Genomic DNA, 18,780 nt, shown 5'->3' with positions numbered 1-18,780 from the left:
CCACGTGCTCGCTCATTGATCGAAGTCTTGTCGCTCTCAGTGTAAACCTGGATGTCCCCACGTGCTCGCTTATTGATCTAAGTCTTGTCGCTCTCAGTGTAAACCTGGATGTCCCCACGTGCTCGCTTATTGATCTAAGTCTTGTCGCTCTCAGTGTAAACCTGAATGTCCCCACGTGCTCGCTTATTGATCTAAGTCTTGTCGCTCTCAGTGTAAACCTGAATGTCCCCACGTGCTCGCTTATTGGTCTAAGTCTTGTCGCTCTCAGTGTAAACCTGAATGTCCCCACGTGCTCGCTCATTGATCTTAGTCTTGTCGCTCTCAGTGTAAACCTGGATGTCCCCACGTGCTCGCTTATTGATCTAAGTCTTTTCGCTCTCAGTATAAACCTGGATGTCCCCGCGGGATCTCTAGTAGCGGTGGTTGGTCAAGTCGGATGTGGTAAATCTACTCTGCTGTCGGCGCTACTCGGCGAGACGGAGAGGCTAGACGGGATGGTGTATGTCAAGGTAGCCTCTGCTGAAAAAATAATAGTGGCGAACCTAGGGAGAGAGGGGTGGACCACCTTTCGGGTTACAATTTTAAATAACATGTGTGGGAGCAAAAATCATCTGTTTATTGATGATTCCTTCCGCTTCGCTCCCAGGGCACCACGGCATACGTGCCACAGCAATCCTGGACTCAGAACGCCACACTGCAGGAGAACATACTGTTTGGCAAAATGCTGGACTCTCGCAGATACAAGGAGATCTTACGCGCATGCGCACTGATGCCCGACATCAAGATCCTACCTGCAGGTGACTCCACAGAGATCGGGGAAAAGGTGATGTCCATATGTACACCCGACCCCCCCCCCCCCGACCCCCCCGCGTACCGACGGCAACCGGAAGTTTAACCTTTTCCCTCTTTTATATGGTTTTTGCTACAACCAATGAAATAAGGTGTATCTGTTCTAACACGCAGTTTTGAATATGAAAGCTACAAGCGGCGCGATAGCGTATAACATAAGAATCCTCTACTTCCGGTTGTCGCCTGTCATCGTGTCGCCCGGGTTTAAGTATAAGATGAATGAGCAGCCATCGCACGGCCTTTTATTCCGCAGATGCAGCCCCTGCGCGCCCCCGCACATTTTATACCGCATATTTAAGTTCCCTATTTTCTCTGCCCGTTAGCTCTTTCCATCTTCATCCAACATTCTCGGAATATCATGAAGTGCTTGTCTGTTTGCTCGTTCATCTATCCGTTAGTCCTTCTAACGTCCTGTACGCCCATCATCTTAGTGTTTGTCGTCCTTCTTAGCCTTATCTTATGCCCGTTTATTCTTTTGTCGAACCGTGCGTCCGTCCGTCTTTCAGCGGGTATCTCCTAGCACATCTACACGTTAATACTTTATATACCTCTGACTTTGTTTCTTTCATGTAAACCCTTTCTATATCTCTGGCCTGTTGTCTGTCATTTCCAATCGTCGCGTTTTCGTTCACCTGTCTTTCCTTTCATGTCTCCGTCTGTCTTTGTGGTCGTCTATCTGATGGCCCGTCTGTTAATTCTTTCCGTAGCCAGCGTAACAGGCTCTCAAAAGGGCTCGGAAAAGCCGTTCTATCGGACGTAGCGCTCGGCAAAAAATAGAAAGATTGGGGCGAGTAAGGAAAAGCTCGGCTCTGAAATCTGCTCGCTATCATCTCCGTTTTTTTCGAGCAACTTAGCCCGGCTATTCCAGCTCGGCTAACTAGGCTTTTCCGTCTTTTACGTAACTAGTGCCTGTTGAGCAGACCAACCATTCCGTACCTCTAACCCCTTGACTGTTTATGCTTTCGTACAACCGTGTGTTTGTTAAACTATCGTTTCCTATCTTTCGATTTTATATCAATTGGTCGATACCATTGACTATCAGTGCACTTTCTGTTCTCCGTATCATAAAGAAACAGTCTTTGCAGCCGTCGCTTCTTGTCGTTATTGGTTATAACCATCTATCCATAGCTTGTCAAATTGACATCACCGTGTACGTTTTCTCGGCTTCTTAAGTAACTCATCTCGTTGTGTATATCGTGTCCTTGTAGGGAATCAATCTGAGTGGTGGTCAGAAGCAGCGTGTGAATCTGGCCCGTGCTGTCTATTTCAATGCTGACGTGTACCTGCTAGATGACCCACTCAGCGCTGTCGACTCACATGTCGGCAAACACATCTTTGACAAGGTCATAGGACCAAATGGACTACTTAAGTCTAAGGTAAAGCGTCCGTCCGGCCTTCTGTCTGTTTAAACTGACCTTGTATGGCAAAGTGTTATCTTGTATTTTATGTTCCTGAGATCTTGTATAAGTATGTAATGATCTTGCGTAGTTATCTCGTGATCGTGTGTAGTTATCTCGTGATCGTGTGTAGTTATCTCATGATCGTGTGCAGTTAAATCATGATCGTGTGTAGTTATCTAATGATCGCGTGTAGTAATCTCATGAATTGACATCATATTTTTTGTATGTCGCAGACTCGTATTCTTGTGACGCACGGAGTACAGTTTCTGAGGCAGGTTGATCAAATTGTCGTCCTGCAAGATGGAAAAATATCAGAGGTACATAATAGGCGCCTATCAAATGTTATAATGCTGATCAAGTGTTCTATTAACACGTGCGTTCTTTTACTGAATGTAATCATTATAGATTGGGACGTACTCTGAGCTATTGGCCAATCATGGAGCGTTCGCAGAGTTTCTCAATACTTATGCCGCTGATAATGGAGACGGTAGGACGTAACTTCCGGTGGTTTATTTTCCAAAAATGTCATACTCGCCTCCCCCCCCCACCTCATAGGAGTCTTTCCTTGAATATAACAAGTGGTTGTATAAGAAAAATACACCCCCCCCCTCGGGTCGGATCACTCTTGCGCGTGTTTGAACGATTTAACGTGGATCGTGGGTATTAACTTGCGTCGCGGACAACTTTTTTTTACGAATCTTTTCTACCCCTACACGCAGAGCATGTTGCTAAGATATTGAAGCTTTGAAAGAGACTAAAATATTCTAAAGATTGCTAGCATATTTCTAGCTATAAGTGTATTATGGGAAAGAAATTTTAATTTCTATCGCACAGCCGTTTAATAATTGCACTGAGGAATTGAAGTTTTTTATGGACAGCGGATGGTAACCTCAAGTTGAACGTTTTCCATCTATTTGAAATATTGCCCATACTCAATAAAAGCACACTGCTCAACCACATTACCTAATACAAGACATTTGCCAGCGTTTCAGTAGCGTGAAAAATGATAAAAATTTCTTCTACAAGTCGTCATCAGTCGCTTAGAAAAGCTCCTTGGAGGTTTAATCTTAAAGGAGGAATGGCCTCCATTGCAGGCCATGATGAGCTGTCGTGGCTGATATTTTTGTTTTCTTATCAGATAACGCTTCTTATGAAGAGAAATCCAGGGCGTGTTCCACTAGCTCAAACACAGCTTCTCCTACAGTGGACAAGGATGAGCCGGTTCCCCGTAAAGTCATGAGCTTCCATCATCTACACATGACCAGCCCGTCTCCTGACGTGAGCGCGCGAAAAAGAGCAAAGAGCGAGACGCATTTGGCAGATAACAAAACATTTAGGTTTGTGGGGAGCTTAGAGGGTAGAGGGTTATCATGGCATGGTTTGCAATGCCAGGCAAGGGGTTCGCATGCAAGTTAGTGTGAGGGGGGATAGGGAGAGGAAAGTGATAGCATTTGTGTGGCTGTGTTGCTAGAGTATGGAGATGTGGATGATACATAATAGGGCTAGTGCAAGGCAATAAAGGGGTGCATTTTGATCTGCGTGAGAGGTGTTGGGGATTGAGAGGTGTTGGGGATTGAGATGTGTTGGGGATTGAGAGGTTTTGGGGAATGAGAGGTGTTGAGGATTGAGAGGTGTTGGGGATCGAGAGGTGTTGGGGATTAAAAGGTGTTGGGGAGTGAGAGGTGTTGGGGATTGAGAGGTGTTGGGGATTGAGAGGTGTTGGGGATTGAGAGGTGTTGGGATATCGGGAGGTGTTGGGGATCGAGAGGTGTTGGGGATCGAGAGGTGTTGGGGATTAAAAGGTGTTGGGGAGTGAGAGGTGTTGGGGATCGAGAGGTGTTGGGGATTGAGAGGTGTTGGGGATTGAGAGGTGTTGGGGATCGAGAGGTGTTGGGGATTAAGAGGTGTTGGGGATTGAGAGGTGTTGGGGATTGAGAGGTGTTGGGGATTGAGAGGTGTTGGGGATTGAGAGGTGTTGGGGGATTGAGAGGTGTTGGGGAGTGAGAGGTGTTGGGGATCGAGAGGTGTTGGGGATCGAGAGGTGTTGGGGATTGAGAGGTGTTGAGGATTGAGAGTTGTTGGGGATCGAGAGGTGTTGGGGATCGAGAGGTGTTGGGGATTGAGAGTTGTTGGGGATCGAGAGGTGTCGGGGATTGAGAGGTGTTGGGGATTGAGAGGTGTTGGGGATTGAGAGGTGTTGGGGATTGAGAGGTGTTGGGGATTGAGAGGTGTTGGGATATCGGGAGGTGTTGGGGATCGAGAGGTGTTGGGGATTGAGAGTTGTTGGGGATCGAGAGGTGTCGGGGATTGAGAGGTGTTGGGGATTGAGAGGTGTTGGGGATTGAGAGGTGTTGGGGATTGAGAGGTGTTGGGGATTGAGAGTTGTTGGGGATTGAGATGTGTTGGGGATTGAGAGGTTTTGGGGAATGAGAGGTGTTGAGGATTGAGAGGTGTTGGGGATCGAGAGGTGTTGGGGATTAAAAGGTGTTGGGGATTGAGAGTTGTTGGGGATCGAGAGGTGTTGGGGATCGAGAGGTGTTGGGGATCGAGAGGTGTTGGGGAGTGAGAGGTGTTGGGGAGTGAGAGGTGTTGGGGATCGAGAGGTGTTGGGGATTGAGAGGTGTTGGGGGATTGAGAGGTGTTGGGGATTGAGAGGTGTTGGGGATTGAGAGGTGTTGGGGGATTGAGAGGTGTTGGGGGATTGAGAGGTGTTGGGGATCGAGAGGTGTTGGGGATCGAGAGGTGTTGGGGAGTGAGAGGTGTTGAGGATTGAGAGGTGTTGGGGATCGAGAGGTGTTGGGGATCGAGAGGTGTTGGGGAGTGAGAGGTGTTGGGGATCGAGAGGTGTTGGGGAGTGAGAGGTGTTGGGGATCGAGAGGTGTTGGGGAGTGAGAGGTGTTGGGGAGTGAGAGGTGTTGGGGATCGAGAGGTGTTGGGGAGTGAGAGGTGTTGGGGATCGAGAGGTGTTGGGGAGTGAGAGGTGTTGGGGATCGAGAGGTGTTGGGGAGTGAGAGGTGTTGGGGAGTGAGAGGTGTTGGGGAGTGAGAGGTGTTGGGAATCGAGAGGTGTTGGGGATTGAGAGGTGTTGGGGATCGAGAGGTGTTGGGGATCGAGAGGTGTTGGGGATCGAGAGGTGTCGGGGATTGAGAGGTGTTGGGGATTGAGAGGTGTTGGGGATTGAGAGGTGTTGGGGATTGAGAGGTGTTGGGGATCGAGAGGTGTTGGGGATCGAGAGGTGTTGGGGATCGAGAGGTGTTGGGGATCGAGAGGTGTTGGGGATCGAGAGGTGTTGGGGATCGAGAGGTGTTGGGGATCGAGAGGTGTTGGGGATCGAGAGGTGTTGGGGATCGAGAGGTGTTGGGGATCGAGAGGTGTTGGGGATCGAGAGGTGTTGGGGATCGAGAGGTGTTGGGGATCGAGAGGTGTCGGGGATCGAGAGGTGTTGGGGATCGAGAGGTGTTGGGGATCGAGAGGTGTTGGGGATTGAGAGGTGTTGGGGGATTGAGAGGTGTTGGGGATTGAGAGGTGTTGGGGATCGAGAGGTGTTGGGGATCGAGAGGTGTTGGGGATCGAGAGGTGTCGGGGATTGAGAGGTGTTGGGGATTGAGAGGTGTTGGGGATTGAGAGGTGTTGGGGATTGAGAGGTGTTGGGGATCGAGAGGTGTTGGGGATCGAGAGGTGTTGGGGATCGAGAGGTGTTGGGGATCGAGAGGTGTCGGGGATTGAGAGGTGTTGGGGATTGAGAGGTGTTGGGGATCGAGAGGTGTTGGGGATCGAGAGGTGTTGGGGATCGAGAGGTGTTGGGGGATTCAGAGGTGTTGGGGATTCAGAGGTGTTGGGGATTCAGAGGTGTTGGGGATTCAGAGGTGTTGGGGATTGAGAGGTGTTGGGGATTGAGAGGTGTTGAGGATTGAGAGGTGTTGGGGATCGAGAGGTGTTGGGGATTCAAATGTGTTGGGAAGTGAGAGGTGTTGGGGATTGAGAGGTGTTGGGGATTGAGAGGTGTTGGGGGATTGAGAGGTGTTGGGGATTGAGAGGTGTTGGGATCGAGAGGTGTTGGGGATCGAGGGGTGTTGGGGATTAAAAGGTGTTGGGGATTGAAAGGTGTTGGGGATTGAGAGGTGTTGGGGGATCGAGAGGTGTTGGGGATTGAGAGGTGTTGGGGGATTGAGAGGTGTTGGGGATCGAGAGGTGTTGGGGATTGAGAGGTGTTGGGGATTGAGAGGTGTTGGGGATTGAGAGGTGTTGGGGATTGAGAGGTGTTGGGGATCGAGAAGTGTTGAGGATCGAGAGGTGTTGGGGATTGAGAGGTGTTGGGGATTGAGAGGTGTTGGGGATTGAGAGGTGTTGGGGGATTGAGAGGTGTTGGGGATCGAGAAGTGTTGGGGATCGAGAGGTGTTGGGGATTGAGAGGTGTTGGGGATTGAGAGGTGTTGGGGATTGAGAGGTTTTGGGGGATTCAGAGGTGTTGGGGATTCAGAGGTGTTGGGGATTCAGAGGTGTTGGGGATTGAGAGGTGTTGGGGATTGAGAGGTGTTGAGGATTGAGAGGTGTTGGGGATCGAGAGGTGTTGGGGATTAAAATGTGTTGGGAAGTGAGAGGTGTTGGGGATTGAGAGGTGTTGGGAATTGAAAGGTGTTGGGGGTTGAGAGGTGTTGGGGATTGAGAGGTGTTGGGGATTGAGAGGTGTTGGGGTATTGAGAGGTGTTGGGGATCGAGATGTGTCGGGGATTGAGAGGTGTTGGGGGTTGAGAGGTGTCGGGGATTGGAAGGCGATGCTGTGTTGGAAGAGGATGGGGATATGGAGGATAGATGATGGAGTTAGAGGCAAGTCAAGGGGGTGCGTGCATGTGATCTGTGGTAGGGTTATACCTATTGGTAGAGGGGGATGTCAAGATTAGGGTTAATCATTGAACAATTAGCCTTTCATTCGTCATCATGTGCACAGTGGTCCCCCCCCTTTGAACTCGTCTTTCTGCTAGAACTACTTGTGAATTAAAGTAATGTGTACTGTAGTATCCTAAACATCAGAAGCGAAGACACATAATGCACAATACTTTGAGGGGTCCTTTCACCCCGTTCCTAAACATCATAAGCAAATACACATGCCAACATTTAATAGTTCATTATAACTTAGGTGGTCCTTTCAATCCGCGAAGTCGAGCCCGCAAGAGACCACGTCCCAGCTGAGTAGGGACTTAAGACAGATGCGTGTGCTGTCCCTGGAGAGCCTGGTGCCGGAAGTGGAAGTAGAGCTGACGGATGACATGAATGGCGGCCAGGAGGAGAAGGATGAGGAGGAGGAGGAAGGACTTACTCGTGTCACGCAATCCACGTGGAGGAAGAAACCGGACAGCCAATTAGAGGAGGAGGGTAGGTCAGGCTAATCATCCGTCAGATTGTCACGTTATTCCATTATGACTCACGTGACATGATTTCATGGTGTCCGACTTTACTCGTGACATGGTTGCAAGATGACTAGCGTGACATTATTGCATGATGTCTAGTGTGACATTATTGCATGATGTCTTACGTGACGTAATTGCAAAATGACTAGCGTGTCTGACGTGACATGGTTGCATGATGTCTGACGTTACTCGTGACATGGTTGCAAGATGACTAGCGTGACATTATTGCATGATGTCTAGTGTGACATTATTGTATGATGTCTTACGTGATGTAATTGCAAAATGACTAGCGTGTCTGACGTGACATGGTTGCATGATGTCTGACGTTACTCGTGACATGGTTGCAAGATGACTAGCGTGACATTATTGCATGATGTCTAGTGTGACATTATGGCATGATGTCTTACGTGACGTGATTGCAAAATGACTAGCGTGTCTGACGTCACATGGTCGCATGATGTCTGACGTTACTCGTGACATGGTTGCAAGATGACTAGCGTGACATAATTGCATGATGTCTTAGGTGACGTGGTTGCAAGATGACTAGCGTCACGTTACATGTATGCATGGTGACATCTTAGAATAATCTCTGCATAATGACCCATGCTGTTGTGTGACAGGTGACGAGTCTGAGGACACCAGTAAACTCACAGGCAAGACGACTGAAGGAAAGCAAAACTCGGGCAAACTTATAACTACCGAACGCTCTAAGACGGGCCATGTGAGTATGTAGAATAAATCAGACATGGAGCAGGCCTCTAAAGTTTAGGGGGGGGACAATATCGAAACATTAAGAAAATATTTGAGCACACAGCCCGGCTATAATGGTCATTTCCTTATAGGTTTTGAAAATATTGGGAAGGGGCACGTGTCCCCATTCCCCTTGTAGATCTTTTAATGTTGTCCTCCTAGAAGATATTTCCATTGTGAGTAATGTCACCGTACTCGGTGAATTGGGGCGCAAGATGGCGCCTATTCAAAGCGAGACGTTTATTTTAGCTTTGCGCTAAAACAAGCATTAACGAAAGTTATTTTTTTCTCAGGTCAAGTTGAGTGTGGTGAAAGCGTACGCCAGTTCGGTTGGCGTCCTTGTGTTTTTTCTCATCTTCTTCGTCGCCTTTCTTGCCGAGGCCCTCCTCATCTGTTCGCGTATCTGGCTCGCCGACTGGAGCTCCGCAAACGTCACTACTGCGCATGCCCGGGATCACTACCTTGGTGGCTATGGGGGGCTGGGTCTAGGCCAGGCTCTGTGCGTGCTCGCGGGTGCGTTTCTCATTTCGTTTGGTGCCATGCGCGCATCACGTGCTCTCCACAGCAAGCTGCTGACCCACATCATGCACTGCCCCATGGCTTACTTCGAGACCACCCCGCTTGGGCGGATTGTGAACCGCTTCGCACGTGACATGTACTTGGTGGACGAGAACATCCCACGTGCGTTTAATTTCTTCTTGCGCACGCTTCTCTCGGTGTTCGGTACGGTGTTCGTGATCAGTTATTCCACACCGCTCTTCCTGATAGTTCTGGTTCCACTAGCGGTGCTCTACGCCTTTATACAGGTCAGTTATTGCACATAGTTGCGTTACTTCCTGTGTCACACACGATGACGTCATTTCCTGTAGTATCACGCATAGACAAATCGTGTGATATGTTGCACGGTAACATCACGTCCTGGGGTGTAATGAATGCACAAGTTTAGTGCGCGCTTTCGCCCCAGATTCTTTTTAACCATTGTTTAATATGAGGGGTGGGGTTGCTCAGCATGAGTGGAAGGTTGGTCAAAGAGCTTTTCCGTACCCCAAAACCCAAAGGATAGAAAGGCGCAACCATCTGTTTGTTTTCTCTAGCGTTTGTTTGTTTCGACTTCGAGGCAACTGAAAAGACTCGAGTCTGTGAGTCGGTCACCCATCTACAGTCATTTTTACGAGTCCATCACTGGCTGCACCATCATCCGGGCATTCCGACAGCAGAGACGATTCGTGCAAGAAAGCAACAGCAAGGTGGACCACGCCCAGATGGCCAATTACCCCTCCCTGTGCATCAACAGGTACAAGCCCACATTCCACTTTTTCTTATACCCAGGGACCGGTCGAGCACACTAGAGTGTATGGTTTTCTGGGTATTGGAACCCTGTGTTTAGGTATAGGAACCTTATAAAAACAAGGCAAGTAACCTCTCCCCGCAAGCTTGTTTGCACTCACGTGCCATGGCGTGACAGCGTTGCGTTACATATGTTACAATAGCCAGATTGCTGTCACGCCCTTGGTCACTATTCCCTTATTTAAAACCCGTTTGCTTGCAGATGGTTGAGTTTGCGGCTAGAGCTCCTTGGGGCTGCCGTGCTTTTATTTGCTGCACTGTTTGCAGTGGTCAGCCGAGGCCGAATTGCTCCTGGTCTTGTTGGACTCTCAGTAGCTTACGCTTTACAGGTAAGTGGACTTGGGAATTCTAGGGGCACGTCCCGAGATTTGGAAGAAATGCTAAGCTAAACCCTATTGGTCCCCATTTTTGTAATGTATGGTGCTTTCCTTCATGGTTAATCCTTTCTTGTGTATAAACTTCAACACTTTTACTAACCGCAAATCACGCAAATTCGCAGATCACGTGACCTATAAAGAGACCTTGTGCCAATGACCTTTTACACTTTGCTCTTCGTACTCAGATCACGTGACCTATAAAGAGACCATGTGCCAATTACCTTTTACACTTTCGTACTCAGATCACAGGCGTCCTGACGTGGCTGGTGCGTCAATCCAGTGAGCTAGAAACTAATATAGTGGCCGTAGAGCGTATCAAAGAGTACTCCGAGACACCCACTGAGGTAAGTACCAGGGGAAGGGGGGGGGGTAAAGTTTGTGCAATAGTGAGGATGTTGGTGCGGCAACCAATTGAACAGGAAACTAATATAGTGGGCGTGGAGCGTACTGGAGATCAAACACGGGCATTACAGCCGTTGAGCTTAGTCTTGCATCCTTCAATTTCAAAAATCCTGGGTTACGTGGCAGGGGGTACTGGTGAGAGTGGTAGGTTGGTGGGGAGGGTCTAGGTCTGGGTTTCGGTTTATAAGACGTGACAATGATGTTGTGACTTTTATGGTTCTGTAGGCTGCTTGGGTGATTCCTGGCCGTCGCCCGCCTGCTGATTGGCCACAAGAGGGTCACGTGGCCGTGGAGAGTCTGGATATGCGGTACAGAGATGATCAGCCACCTGTCATCAAGAAACTGACGTTTGAGATCAACAGCGGCGAAAAGGTATCCCATGACGCATTATTCCATACTTCATCTTGCTCAAGCCACACGTGAACACGATCTAAGCTATTTTCCGTGGTCAGACGTGATAGTGCGGTGCGGCGTGTAATCCCGTGCGATTTTCGTGCTGAAATCGATTTTTTTGCTGTTTTGGGTCTATTATGGGTTGAATAATTAGTATTGCATTAGTTAGTAGAACTATGTGTCTCGAAAAATTGCAAGACGATGCTGCTCCTGGCGAAACAGGCAGCGCTGCTCGTGTAGACATAGACGATGCTGCTGCTGGCGACACGGACGATGCTGATCCTAGTGACAAAGATGATGCTGCTCTTGGCGACAGAGACGATGCTGCTCCTGGCGACACAGAAGATGCTGCTCCTGGCGACATGGACGATGCTGCTCCTGGTGGCATAGGCGATGCTGCCCCTGGTGGCATAGACGATGCTGCTCCTGGTTGCATAGACGATGCTGTTGCTGGTGGCAAGACGATGCTGCTCCTGGAGAGCTTCAGCAAAATTAATCTTCCAAGTCGTCTGCGGTGTTTTGAGATTCTCTGTTAGGATTTTCGCAGCTCCCTGTATAGCATTTACACAATGGAGTGCAAGGGAGTGCGTTCTTTGAACAACTGCATCTTCCCTTGCAACCGGTCTTACATCCACATCTTGTTAGCTCAATGGACAACTTTTGGAGCAGGCAGTAAATTACAACAGACACTCGAGGCCACGCCAGCTCTTAGAACCCAGTTGGAGTTGCCCACTGACTGCTGGATCTGCAGGGCACGGCTGTATAGATCGAGATCAAGTGTTATGATGGTACGCCTCTCGGGTCCGACAACAACAGCTGAGATTCCCTGAATCATCGTCAAAGCTGTACAAAGAGTTGCATAATCTGTAGGCGAGGTCCTGAGCAGTGGAGCGACAACTTCAGAGTTGGTGATGTTTTGACGTTCGGTAGCTGGGTTGTTCGATATGAGGAGGGATTTAGTTGCTGCCCATGTTGGTAGCACGTCTTCTTTTGAGACACTTCTGCCCTTGCAAGCGCGTTCTTTCACTGAAATTATAGAATTGTCAGAGACGTCGGCGCGTACGGTCTCGGTTTCCATTTCAGCTTTTTCGTTGCCGACACTAGAAGCGTGCTCTTTACTCCAATGGCTAGGTGGGTCTTCACAGCGGCGAGCACTTGGACTATTTTCCTCTTCTTTTCCTTCTGCCCCTCTTACTTCCCCTCCTCCTCCTCCTTCTTGTCCTTCGCCCTCTCCTCTTCCGCTACCTCCCGCTCTTCCTCCTTCTCCTTCTTCTTTGGAAGATTGCATCTCCACATCTAAGACTTAAGCAGATTCGTGTAAGGATTTATCCGTGTTATCAATTGCAACATAGTTGGCAAGCGCCCAAGTCCGCGTATAGTCGTTGGAAACGAGCTGCTCCCTCTTGCCCAGAGTATTGCTTGCAAATCGTATTGGCTTGGGCTTTATGATTGGCTGTTGCTGATAACTGACCTCAAAGCCAATTGCTTTAGATGGTATCTTGGTTGGGATAACAAGTGGCTGGTGAACTGGATCTCCGTCCTCTGCTCTTTGATTTAAGACGATCACTGTTCCATGAAACGTGTTTTGCCCAGTCGGTGTGTCTTCCAAAAGATCTATGTTATCCACAGCAAACCAAACATTTACACCTCTTTTGACAAACTCAGGCAAGCAAAATCCTCCAGTCTCTCATCCTCGTAAGAACACCTTGCTCTACACGCCTTTCGATATCAAGAATACTCCAATAGTTGCTCCCGATATACACGTCAGACAGGTTTTTTGACAAGATTCTTGTCGCGCACCCTTGAGTGAATGGCAAGGGGAAGACCGGTGGAAAGCGGCGTGTCCACATAAACTCGCTGTCTTCTTTAGGCTGATCACTTGACGATCGCTTCTAGCGTTCTGGACAAGGACTTGGCAGGTGACGTCGATAACTTTGTCAATTTCTTCATTGCGCTTTCCTGACACATTCATGACACAACGGCCAAAAAGGAGGTTACTCAGGAAAAACTGTAGTAAATGGGGATTTTCGAAGTCCTCAAAGCTCCCATTAAAAGACCAGTTCCGATGCTGCATGATCTCCTTTCGTAACATCGAGGCCACATTTTTCAAATGCGCAATCTTCTCACCATCATCATGATATGCAGAATGTAACTCAATCGATTTGCTGATTGTCCCGGACAGGACAATTTTTTTCAGCCTAGTTTTTGCGTACTGATGGAACAAATTTCACATTCGGGAGCCGCTTTTGCAAAAGTTGTTTCAGGTACTTGCGGTAGTTCTTTGAGTCATTGATTTCTACCATATACCTCTTCAAAATTGTAATGTATGTTTCATTTATTCCCGCCATATCCAGAGAAAGGCTTTCGTTCATAAGAGTGTTTTGTACAAATAGTAATAACTCTTCGTCACAGGCATAAGAGATGAGTTTTGTTAAGTCATCGGGATCATCAACTTTGCTAAATGTACGCTGTGCAACTCGTAAGCACTTTCTATGATAGTATTTCTCCAAAGCTGCAGCCTCTCCGACATCCATAAGTTCAGAAACACAAATCCTGACCTGGTCATTCTGTGTTTTCTCTTTGATCTCGAGTAAACGACCGCCAGCTTCATCAGAAAGAACTTGGTGAAGGTCCTCACCAAGTCTCACCCGGGCAGAAATTGCAGGGAGAAAATATACACACCTGTGCCTTGGGTCCCATCGGTGTGAACACTCCCTATAAGTTCCAGCAAACACGCACAGTGATTAGATTAAGCTGGTAAAGATCCAAAACAACAATGAACTACAGTGCATCCTCGACAGTTCCCCTATACCCAAACAGGGATCGGAGTTTTTACGGACATAAAAGTCTCACCTTCTTTTCCTTGCTTGTTTCTTGTTCGTTTTCCATAGCTACATGCCGCTTGGAATTCTCTTGGTAAAATCAGTTTACACCGTTGTCGCATTTATCCCGACAGTAAACAAACTCGCTTTTCACATGATATTCATCTTTAACTTTCAATGGGATATACTTGCTTGTTCTTTGTTTGCAATGCAAATGTTCTCAGCTTACGAAAGAACTGTGCCACAATCCCACTTTTCACACACTAATTCTAACCTGTAATTGCCAACGTGTGCAACGTGTTTGTTTGAGCTGACATTTGCTGGCACTCCTTTGTTGTTCCCTTGTCAACCGCACGCGTCCGTTTTTTTTAGATCGGTATCGTAGGACGAACAGGTGCTGGCAAATCTACTCTATCCCTCGCCTTATTCCGTATCTTGGAACGAGCCAGCGGTAAAATCGTCATAGACAACATCGATATCAACAAGATTGGACTCCAGGATCTGCGATCTCGCCTTACAATCATACCACAGGTAACCCATGCTTCCTCGTTACTACTATACCACACTAATTTCAATAATTTTATTTTCTTTCCCTGGTGGTCTACGATACCATTCGTTGTGCCATAAATGATTGTCATTTATTAATTCAATATTTACCTTGTGGTGTAGGAAACCATTCGTAGTGCCATAAACGATTGTAATTCATCAATAGGCCATTCCAGGTATAAGAATTCATCGCGCCTTTTGTTTGGTACAAGCTTAAAAGGGCGTGCGCTGCATTCTGGTAGTTGAGGTAGGTTTCTATGGTAATGCTGGAATGGCCTTTTCAAGTTTCCCTTCTGCAGTGACCTTGTTTTTTTTGGGCTATAAGTAGTTGTAATTCGGCGGTTTGTTCTCCTCTCCCCTTTGTGCACTAGGTAATCATGCGCAGTGCCCTAGCCAATCCTCATCTATCTTTCTGTTGTGCACCAGGACGCCGTTCTGTTCTCGGGTAGCGTGAAACTGAACCTTGACCCGTTCGAGAGTACGTGTGACGAGGAGCTGTGGCGAGTACTGGAGGCTGTTCACCTCAAGTCATTCGTGTCCAGTCTTCAGGATGGGCTCATGCACCAGATCCAAGAAGGAGGAGAAAATTTAAGGTAACGCGCATGTCAATGTGAGTCGATTTATTATTTGTTTGCTTGTTTTTTATTTTACTTTGGTTGGTCTGCGTCGGTTGGCCCTGTGGTATGTGAGGGATAGACCCTTGCGCTTGAGGTTGCGTCAGTTGGTGTGCCTAGACTGAAACTCTACTCTGGAATTACCAAGCCCTTGTACTGGCAAAGACTTGAATGAAGCTAATCACGCCGCCCTTTTTACGCTCCCTTAATATTGAGTCGCCCAAGTAAAGATAACTTGAGATAACTCTGACTTTTATTTAAATGTTTTTATTTAAGTTTTTATTGTGCAATATTTCGAATTTAAATATTATGAAAGTAATGGCTGATCGACATTCTTAAAGTTGCACTTTGTCTTGTTGGTACTTTCTTGGCCAGTGCTGGACAGTGCCTTGTTGGTGTGCCTGGCCCGTGCTCTGCTCAGAAAAAGTAAATTCCTGGTGTTGGATGAGACTAAAGTTGCGCTTTGTCTGTTTTTTTTTTTTGCATTTTCCTGGCCAGTGCTGGACAGTGCCAGTTGGTGTGCTTGGCCCGTGCTCTGCTCAGAAAAAGTAAAGTCCTGGTGTTGGATGAGACTTAAGTTGCACTTTGTCTGTTTTTTTTTCTGTATTTTCCTGGCCAGTCCGGGACAGTGCCAGTTGGTGTGCTTGGCCCGTGCTCTGCTCAGGAAAAGTAAATTCCTGGTGTTGGATGAGACTAAAGTTGCGCTTTGTCTGTTTTTTATTTTATTCTCCTGGCCAGTGCTGGACAGTGCCAGTTGGTGTGCTTGGCCCGCGCTCTGCTCAGGAAAAGTAAAGTCCTGGTGTTGGATGAGACTAAAGTTGCGCTTTGTCTGTTTTTTATTTTATTTTCCTGGCCAGTGCTGGACAGTGCCAGTTGGTGTGCTTGGCCCGTGCTCTGCTCAGGAAAAGTAAATTCCTGGTGTTGGATGAGACTAAAGTTGCGCTTTGTCTGTTTTTTATTTTATTCTCCTGGCCAGTGCTGGACAGTGCCAGTTGGTGTGCCTGGCCCGCGCTCTGCTCAGGAAAAGTAAAGTCCTGGTGTTGGACGAGGCTACCGCTGCTGTGGATCTGGAGACGGATGAGCTGATTCAGAACACCATCAGAACAGAGTTCGCCGACAGGACCGTCCTAACCATCGCCCACAGACTCAACACCATCATGGACTACACAAGGTGCGTAGTAATGTTATAGTAGTATAGTATGGCCCGAATTGTCCAATTTTTCAAGGTGAGGTTAGGTCCACCTCCTCTTTAGTTTAGGGTTAGGACAGTGTTCCTCTAACCATCGCCCACAGGCTCAACACCATCGTGGACAACACAAGGTGCGTAGTAATGTTATAGTAGTATAGTATGGACCGAATTGCCCAGATTTTCAAGGTTAGGTTAGGGCCACCTCCTCTTTACCATCATGGACTACGAAAAGACGCGTACCACGTGCTTAGGTTCTGGTGTTCTGCTTGGGATTCCTATGTTTGGCCGTGAGGCAAGAAGGGGCTGGGGAGATTTTGGGTAACGTAAAATCGTCCACCATAGGAAACCCAAAAAGAACGCGAGGATTTAGACTTGGCGCGTACAACTATTAAAAGTATAATACGAAGCAACATTCACCTTTTTTGGTACAACATTAAAGTTTTTTTCCGGCGACAAAGCGGTTAAAGGAGGAGCGTCACGGTAACTCGCAAGACGGGTAGCCTGTGTACTATTTTTCAAAATAGCCAATCAGAGATGTCCATTATACGAGAGTATCGGGTAAAAAGATTGCACGAGAATCGCGCTAGTTAATCGTACTGTTTGTTATGACTCAAACCCCCTGAGAAATCTCTTATTTCTTGATGAATTAAGTGTCTGCATGTTTTCAGCGCTTGGAAAGATCCCTGGAGGCCATATCTAAGACTATAAGTCAATGTTGTGGTTCGTATTCGATGTTTATTTCGTTGTAAATTCCGGAGTTGGTTACGCTTCGGAGCTTTGCGTGGCTGAGCAAATAAATTACACCCCCCTCTACTAGCAAAATAATCTAACTTTGCCGGTTATTCTTCCAAGGTGAAGGTGATGACTGTGATTAGGAATAAGCAGAGACCATCAGTAGCAAAAATATCCGAGATAAAGAGATAAAGATAAGAGAAAGATAGAAAAAGCAATACTCGAACGGAGAGAATGACATATATGTACGTCAAGTTGTGTTTACATATGCAATATATAAATTTCGGATGGGCAGTAAAACAGAGAGAATTTTGAAGATTTATCAACGGCACTTTTCCCCCTTCTCAGAGATCGATCCGGGCTATCTGTTTCGAAAGACTCGAGAAGGCATGACGCTCCTCCTTTAAGTCAAAAAATCATTTTAGCGATGTGATGTGTTTTTAAGGAGACAAAATTTGTGTTTGCTAGGTAGTTGTTCCCATATATATATCGGCTTTTATTTTATTGATATTCTTTTCCTGTTTTAGAATCATGGTTTTGGATGAGGGCTCGATTTTAGAGTTTGACACACCATCTGCCCTGCTGGCACAAAAGGGAGTGTTCCACGAGATGGCGAAAGACGCCGGGCTCATCCAGCCCGAAACATAGCTTTGGTGACAGTGCTGAAAAACGCAAGACTAGTTCCAGTACCGCGCGGTTAAACCAGCCTTTTTGTTTTGAAATGGTGGCATTTTACGGCGAACTGTCACATTTTGGCGAATACTAAGAAAACTAGACCAAACATAAGGATATAATTTTCTTTATGACTCCCTCGTTATCACACAAATCTGTCATCTTTTGTACAGTATGGTTTTAATGCTGTACAGTTAGTCAAAACAGCAACTGAAGTCAGCCTTTCGTACCTTCACTCGAACGATTCAACACTACGATTGTGCTTGTTTTTCGCCAGAGCACGCGCATGCGCATACGTTATTCAGCACTGTCAGCTTGTGCCGGACCCGGTGGCTTGCGCCGGGGCCTGAGCTGCTAAAAGCCACCAGCCTTGGCTAGTGAGAGAGGCCTGGAACTAGACTGAACTTGGGCCTGGAACTAGACGGAACTTGAGTCTTCCAAGCTCTTATGGGTCATACATTGAATGTGCCGCTTTTCGGATAATGGGGGTCCTGTGGAATTTGGGCGCGAAAGCGAGGCTTTAGCAGATCTGCGTCCGCTTTAAGACGTCTTTCATTTCCCTTACCAAATTAGCGCATTCAGAGCCCTTTTAACAAGGATGTTTTGGTTCAGGCTTAATCGCTAAGGAACGAGAAAAAAGTTACAAAAACTTGCAAGGCGGCTGCAAACAAAGGTCCCCTCATTATCTGGAAAGGGCCGCTTGTATGAACTGATCCATGGGCATCGCTTAAGTGTACAGGGAAAATAAAGGCTCTATTGAAACGATATAGGTCTATTTAGTAAAGCATAGCATAGGATATTATCATATCATGAAGCATTGAATGAAATTTTCTAGTATTTTGCAATTGTATTATTCTAGAAGAAATTTAATTTTTCAGAGGAAATTTTATTTTTTATATATAAAAATAAAGACACGTGTTTACAAGAATTTTAAGCGCCTATTTGCTTTTGACGGCCAAATACTCCTTCAGTAAAGAAACCCTTGCCCTATTTGACGCTCTCATGGGTAGCCAGATAGCTAACACAAATTCCGTTCTATTCTGACATCATTTCCTATAGGAAATGATATAGGAAACACTGGAAACACTATCAATTTCACACAAAATATTGTATATCGACAATTACCGCGGTGATCCTGATTCCTAAAACTTCTTGTTTCCTAGTCAGTTCACCTAATGGTAAGGGGGGGGGGGGGGGGGGGGGCATTGAAGAGTACCACTGGAAATACGCCAACGTTATTTTCTTACATAGTTTTTGCTCTATTGAGCGGACTTATGCT

The 18,780-nt window shown here is 47.1% G+C and overlaps 1 protein-coding gene across 1 annotated transcript; it reads left to right on the top strand.

The window, feature by feature from the left end:
• The first annotated feature begins 376 nt into the window (after window positions 1–376).
• On the top strand, window positions 377–17,609 carry LOC5515378 (multidrug resistance-associated protein 1). Its single transcript, XM_048732534.1, has 17 exons — window positions 377–509; window positions 647–823; window positions 2,058–2,225; window positions 2,483–2,566; window positions 2,655–2,736; window positions 3,388–3,586; window positions 7,387–7,622; window positions 8,278–8,378; window positions 8,701–9,213; window positions 9,502–9,701; window positions 9,957–10,083; window positions 10,374–10,475; window positions 10,759–10,905; window positions 14,121–14,279; window positions 14,721–14,887; window positions 15,885–16,079; window positions 17,357–17,609. The coding sequence occupies exons 1-17, from the start codon at window positions 495–497 to the stop codon at window positions 17,475–17,477; spliced, it is 2,793 nt and encodes a 930-aa protein (XP_048588491.1). The 5' UTR covers window positions 377–494; the 3' UTR covers window positions 17,478–17,609.
• The last annotated feature ends 1,171 nt before the right edge of the window (window positions 17,610–18,780 follow it).

Source organism: Nematostella vectensis, chromosome 9 (assembly GCF_932526225.1).
Source record: "Nematostella vectensis chromosome 9, jaNemVect1.1, whole genome shotgun sequence".
In the NCBI taxonomy this organism is placed as follows: Eukaryota; Metazoa; Cnidaria; class Anthozoa; order Actiniaria; family Edwardsiidae; genus Nematostella; species Nematostella vectensis.
Note: the sequence above shows the minus strand (reverse complement) of the source record. Positions and strands in the feature narration are given on the sequence as shown.

What these genes read in the sequence shown, in the direction of transcription:
- LOC5515378 (XM_048732534.1), top strand. An exon ending in ATGGACTACTTAAGTCTAAG is followed by an intron (nt 2,226 to 2,482) that starts GTAAAGCGTCCG and finishes TGTATGTCGCAG; the next exon opens with ACTCGTATTCTTGTGACGCA. An exon ending in ACTCCGAGACACCCACTGAG is followed by an intron (nt 10,476 to 10,758) that starts GTAAGTACCAGG and finishes ATGGTTCTGTAG; the next exon opens with GCTGCTTGGGTGATTCCTGG.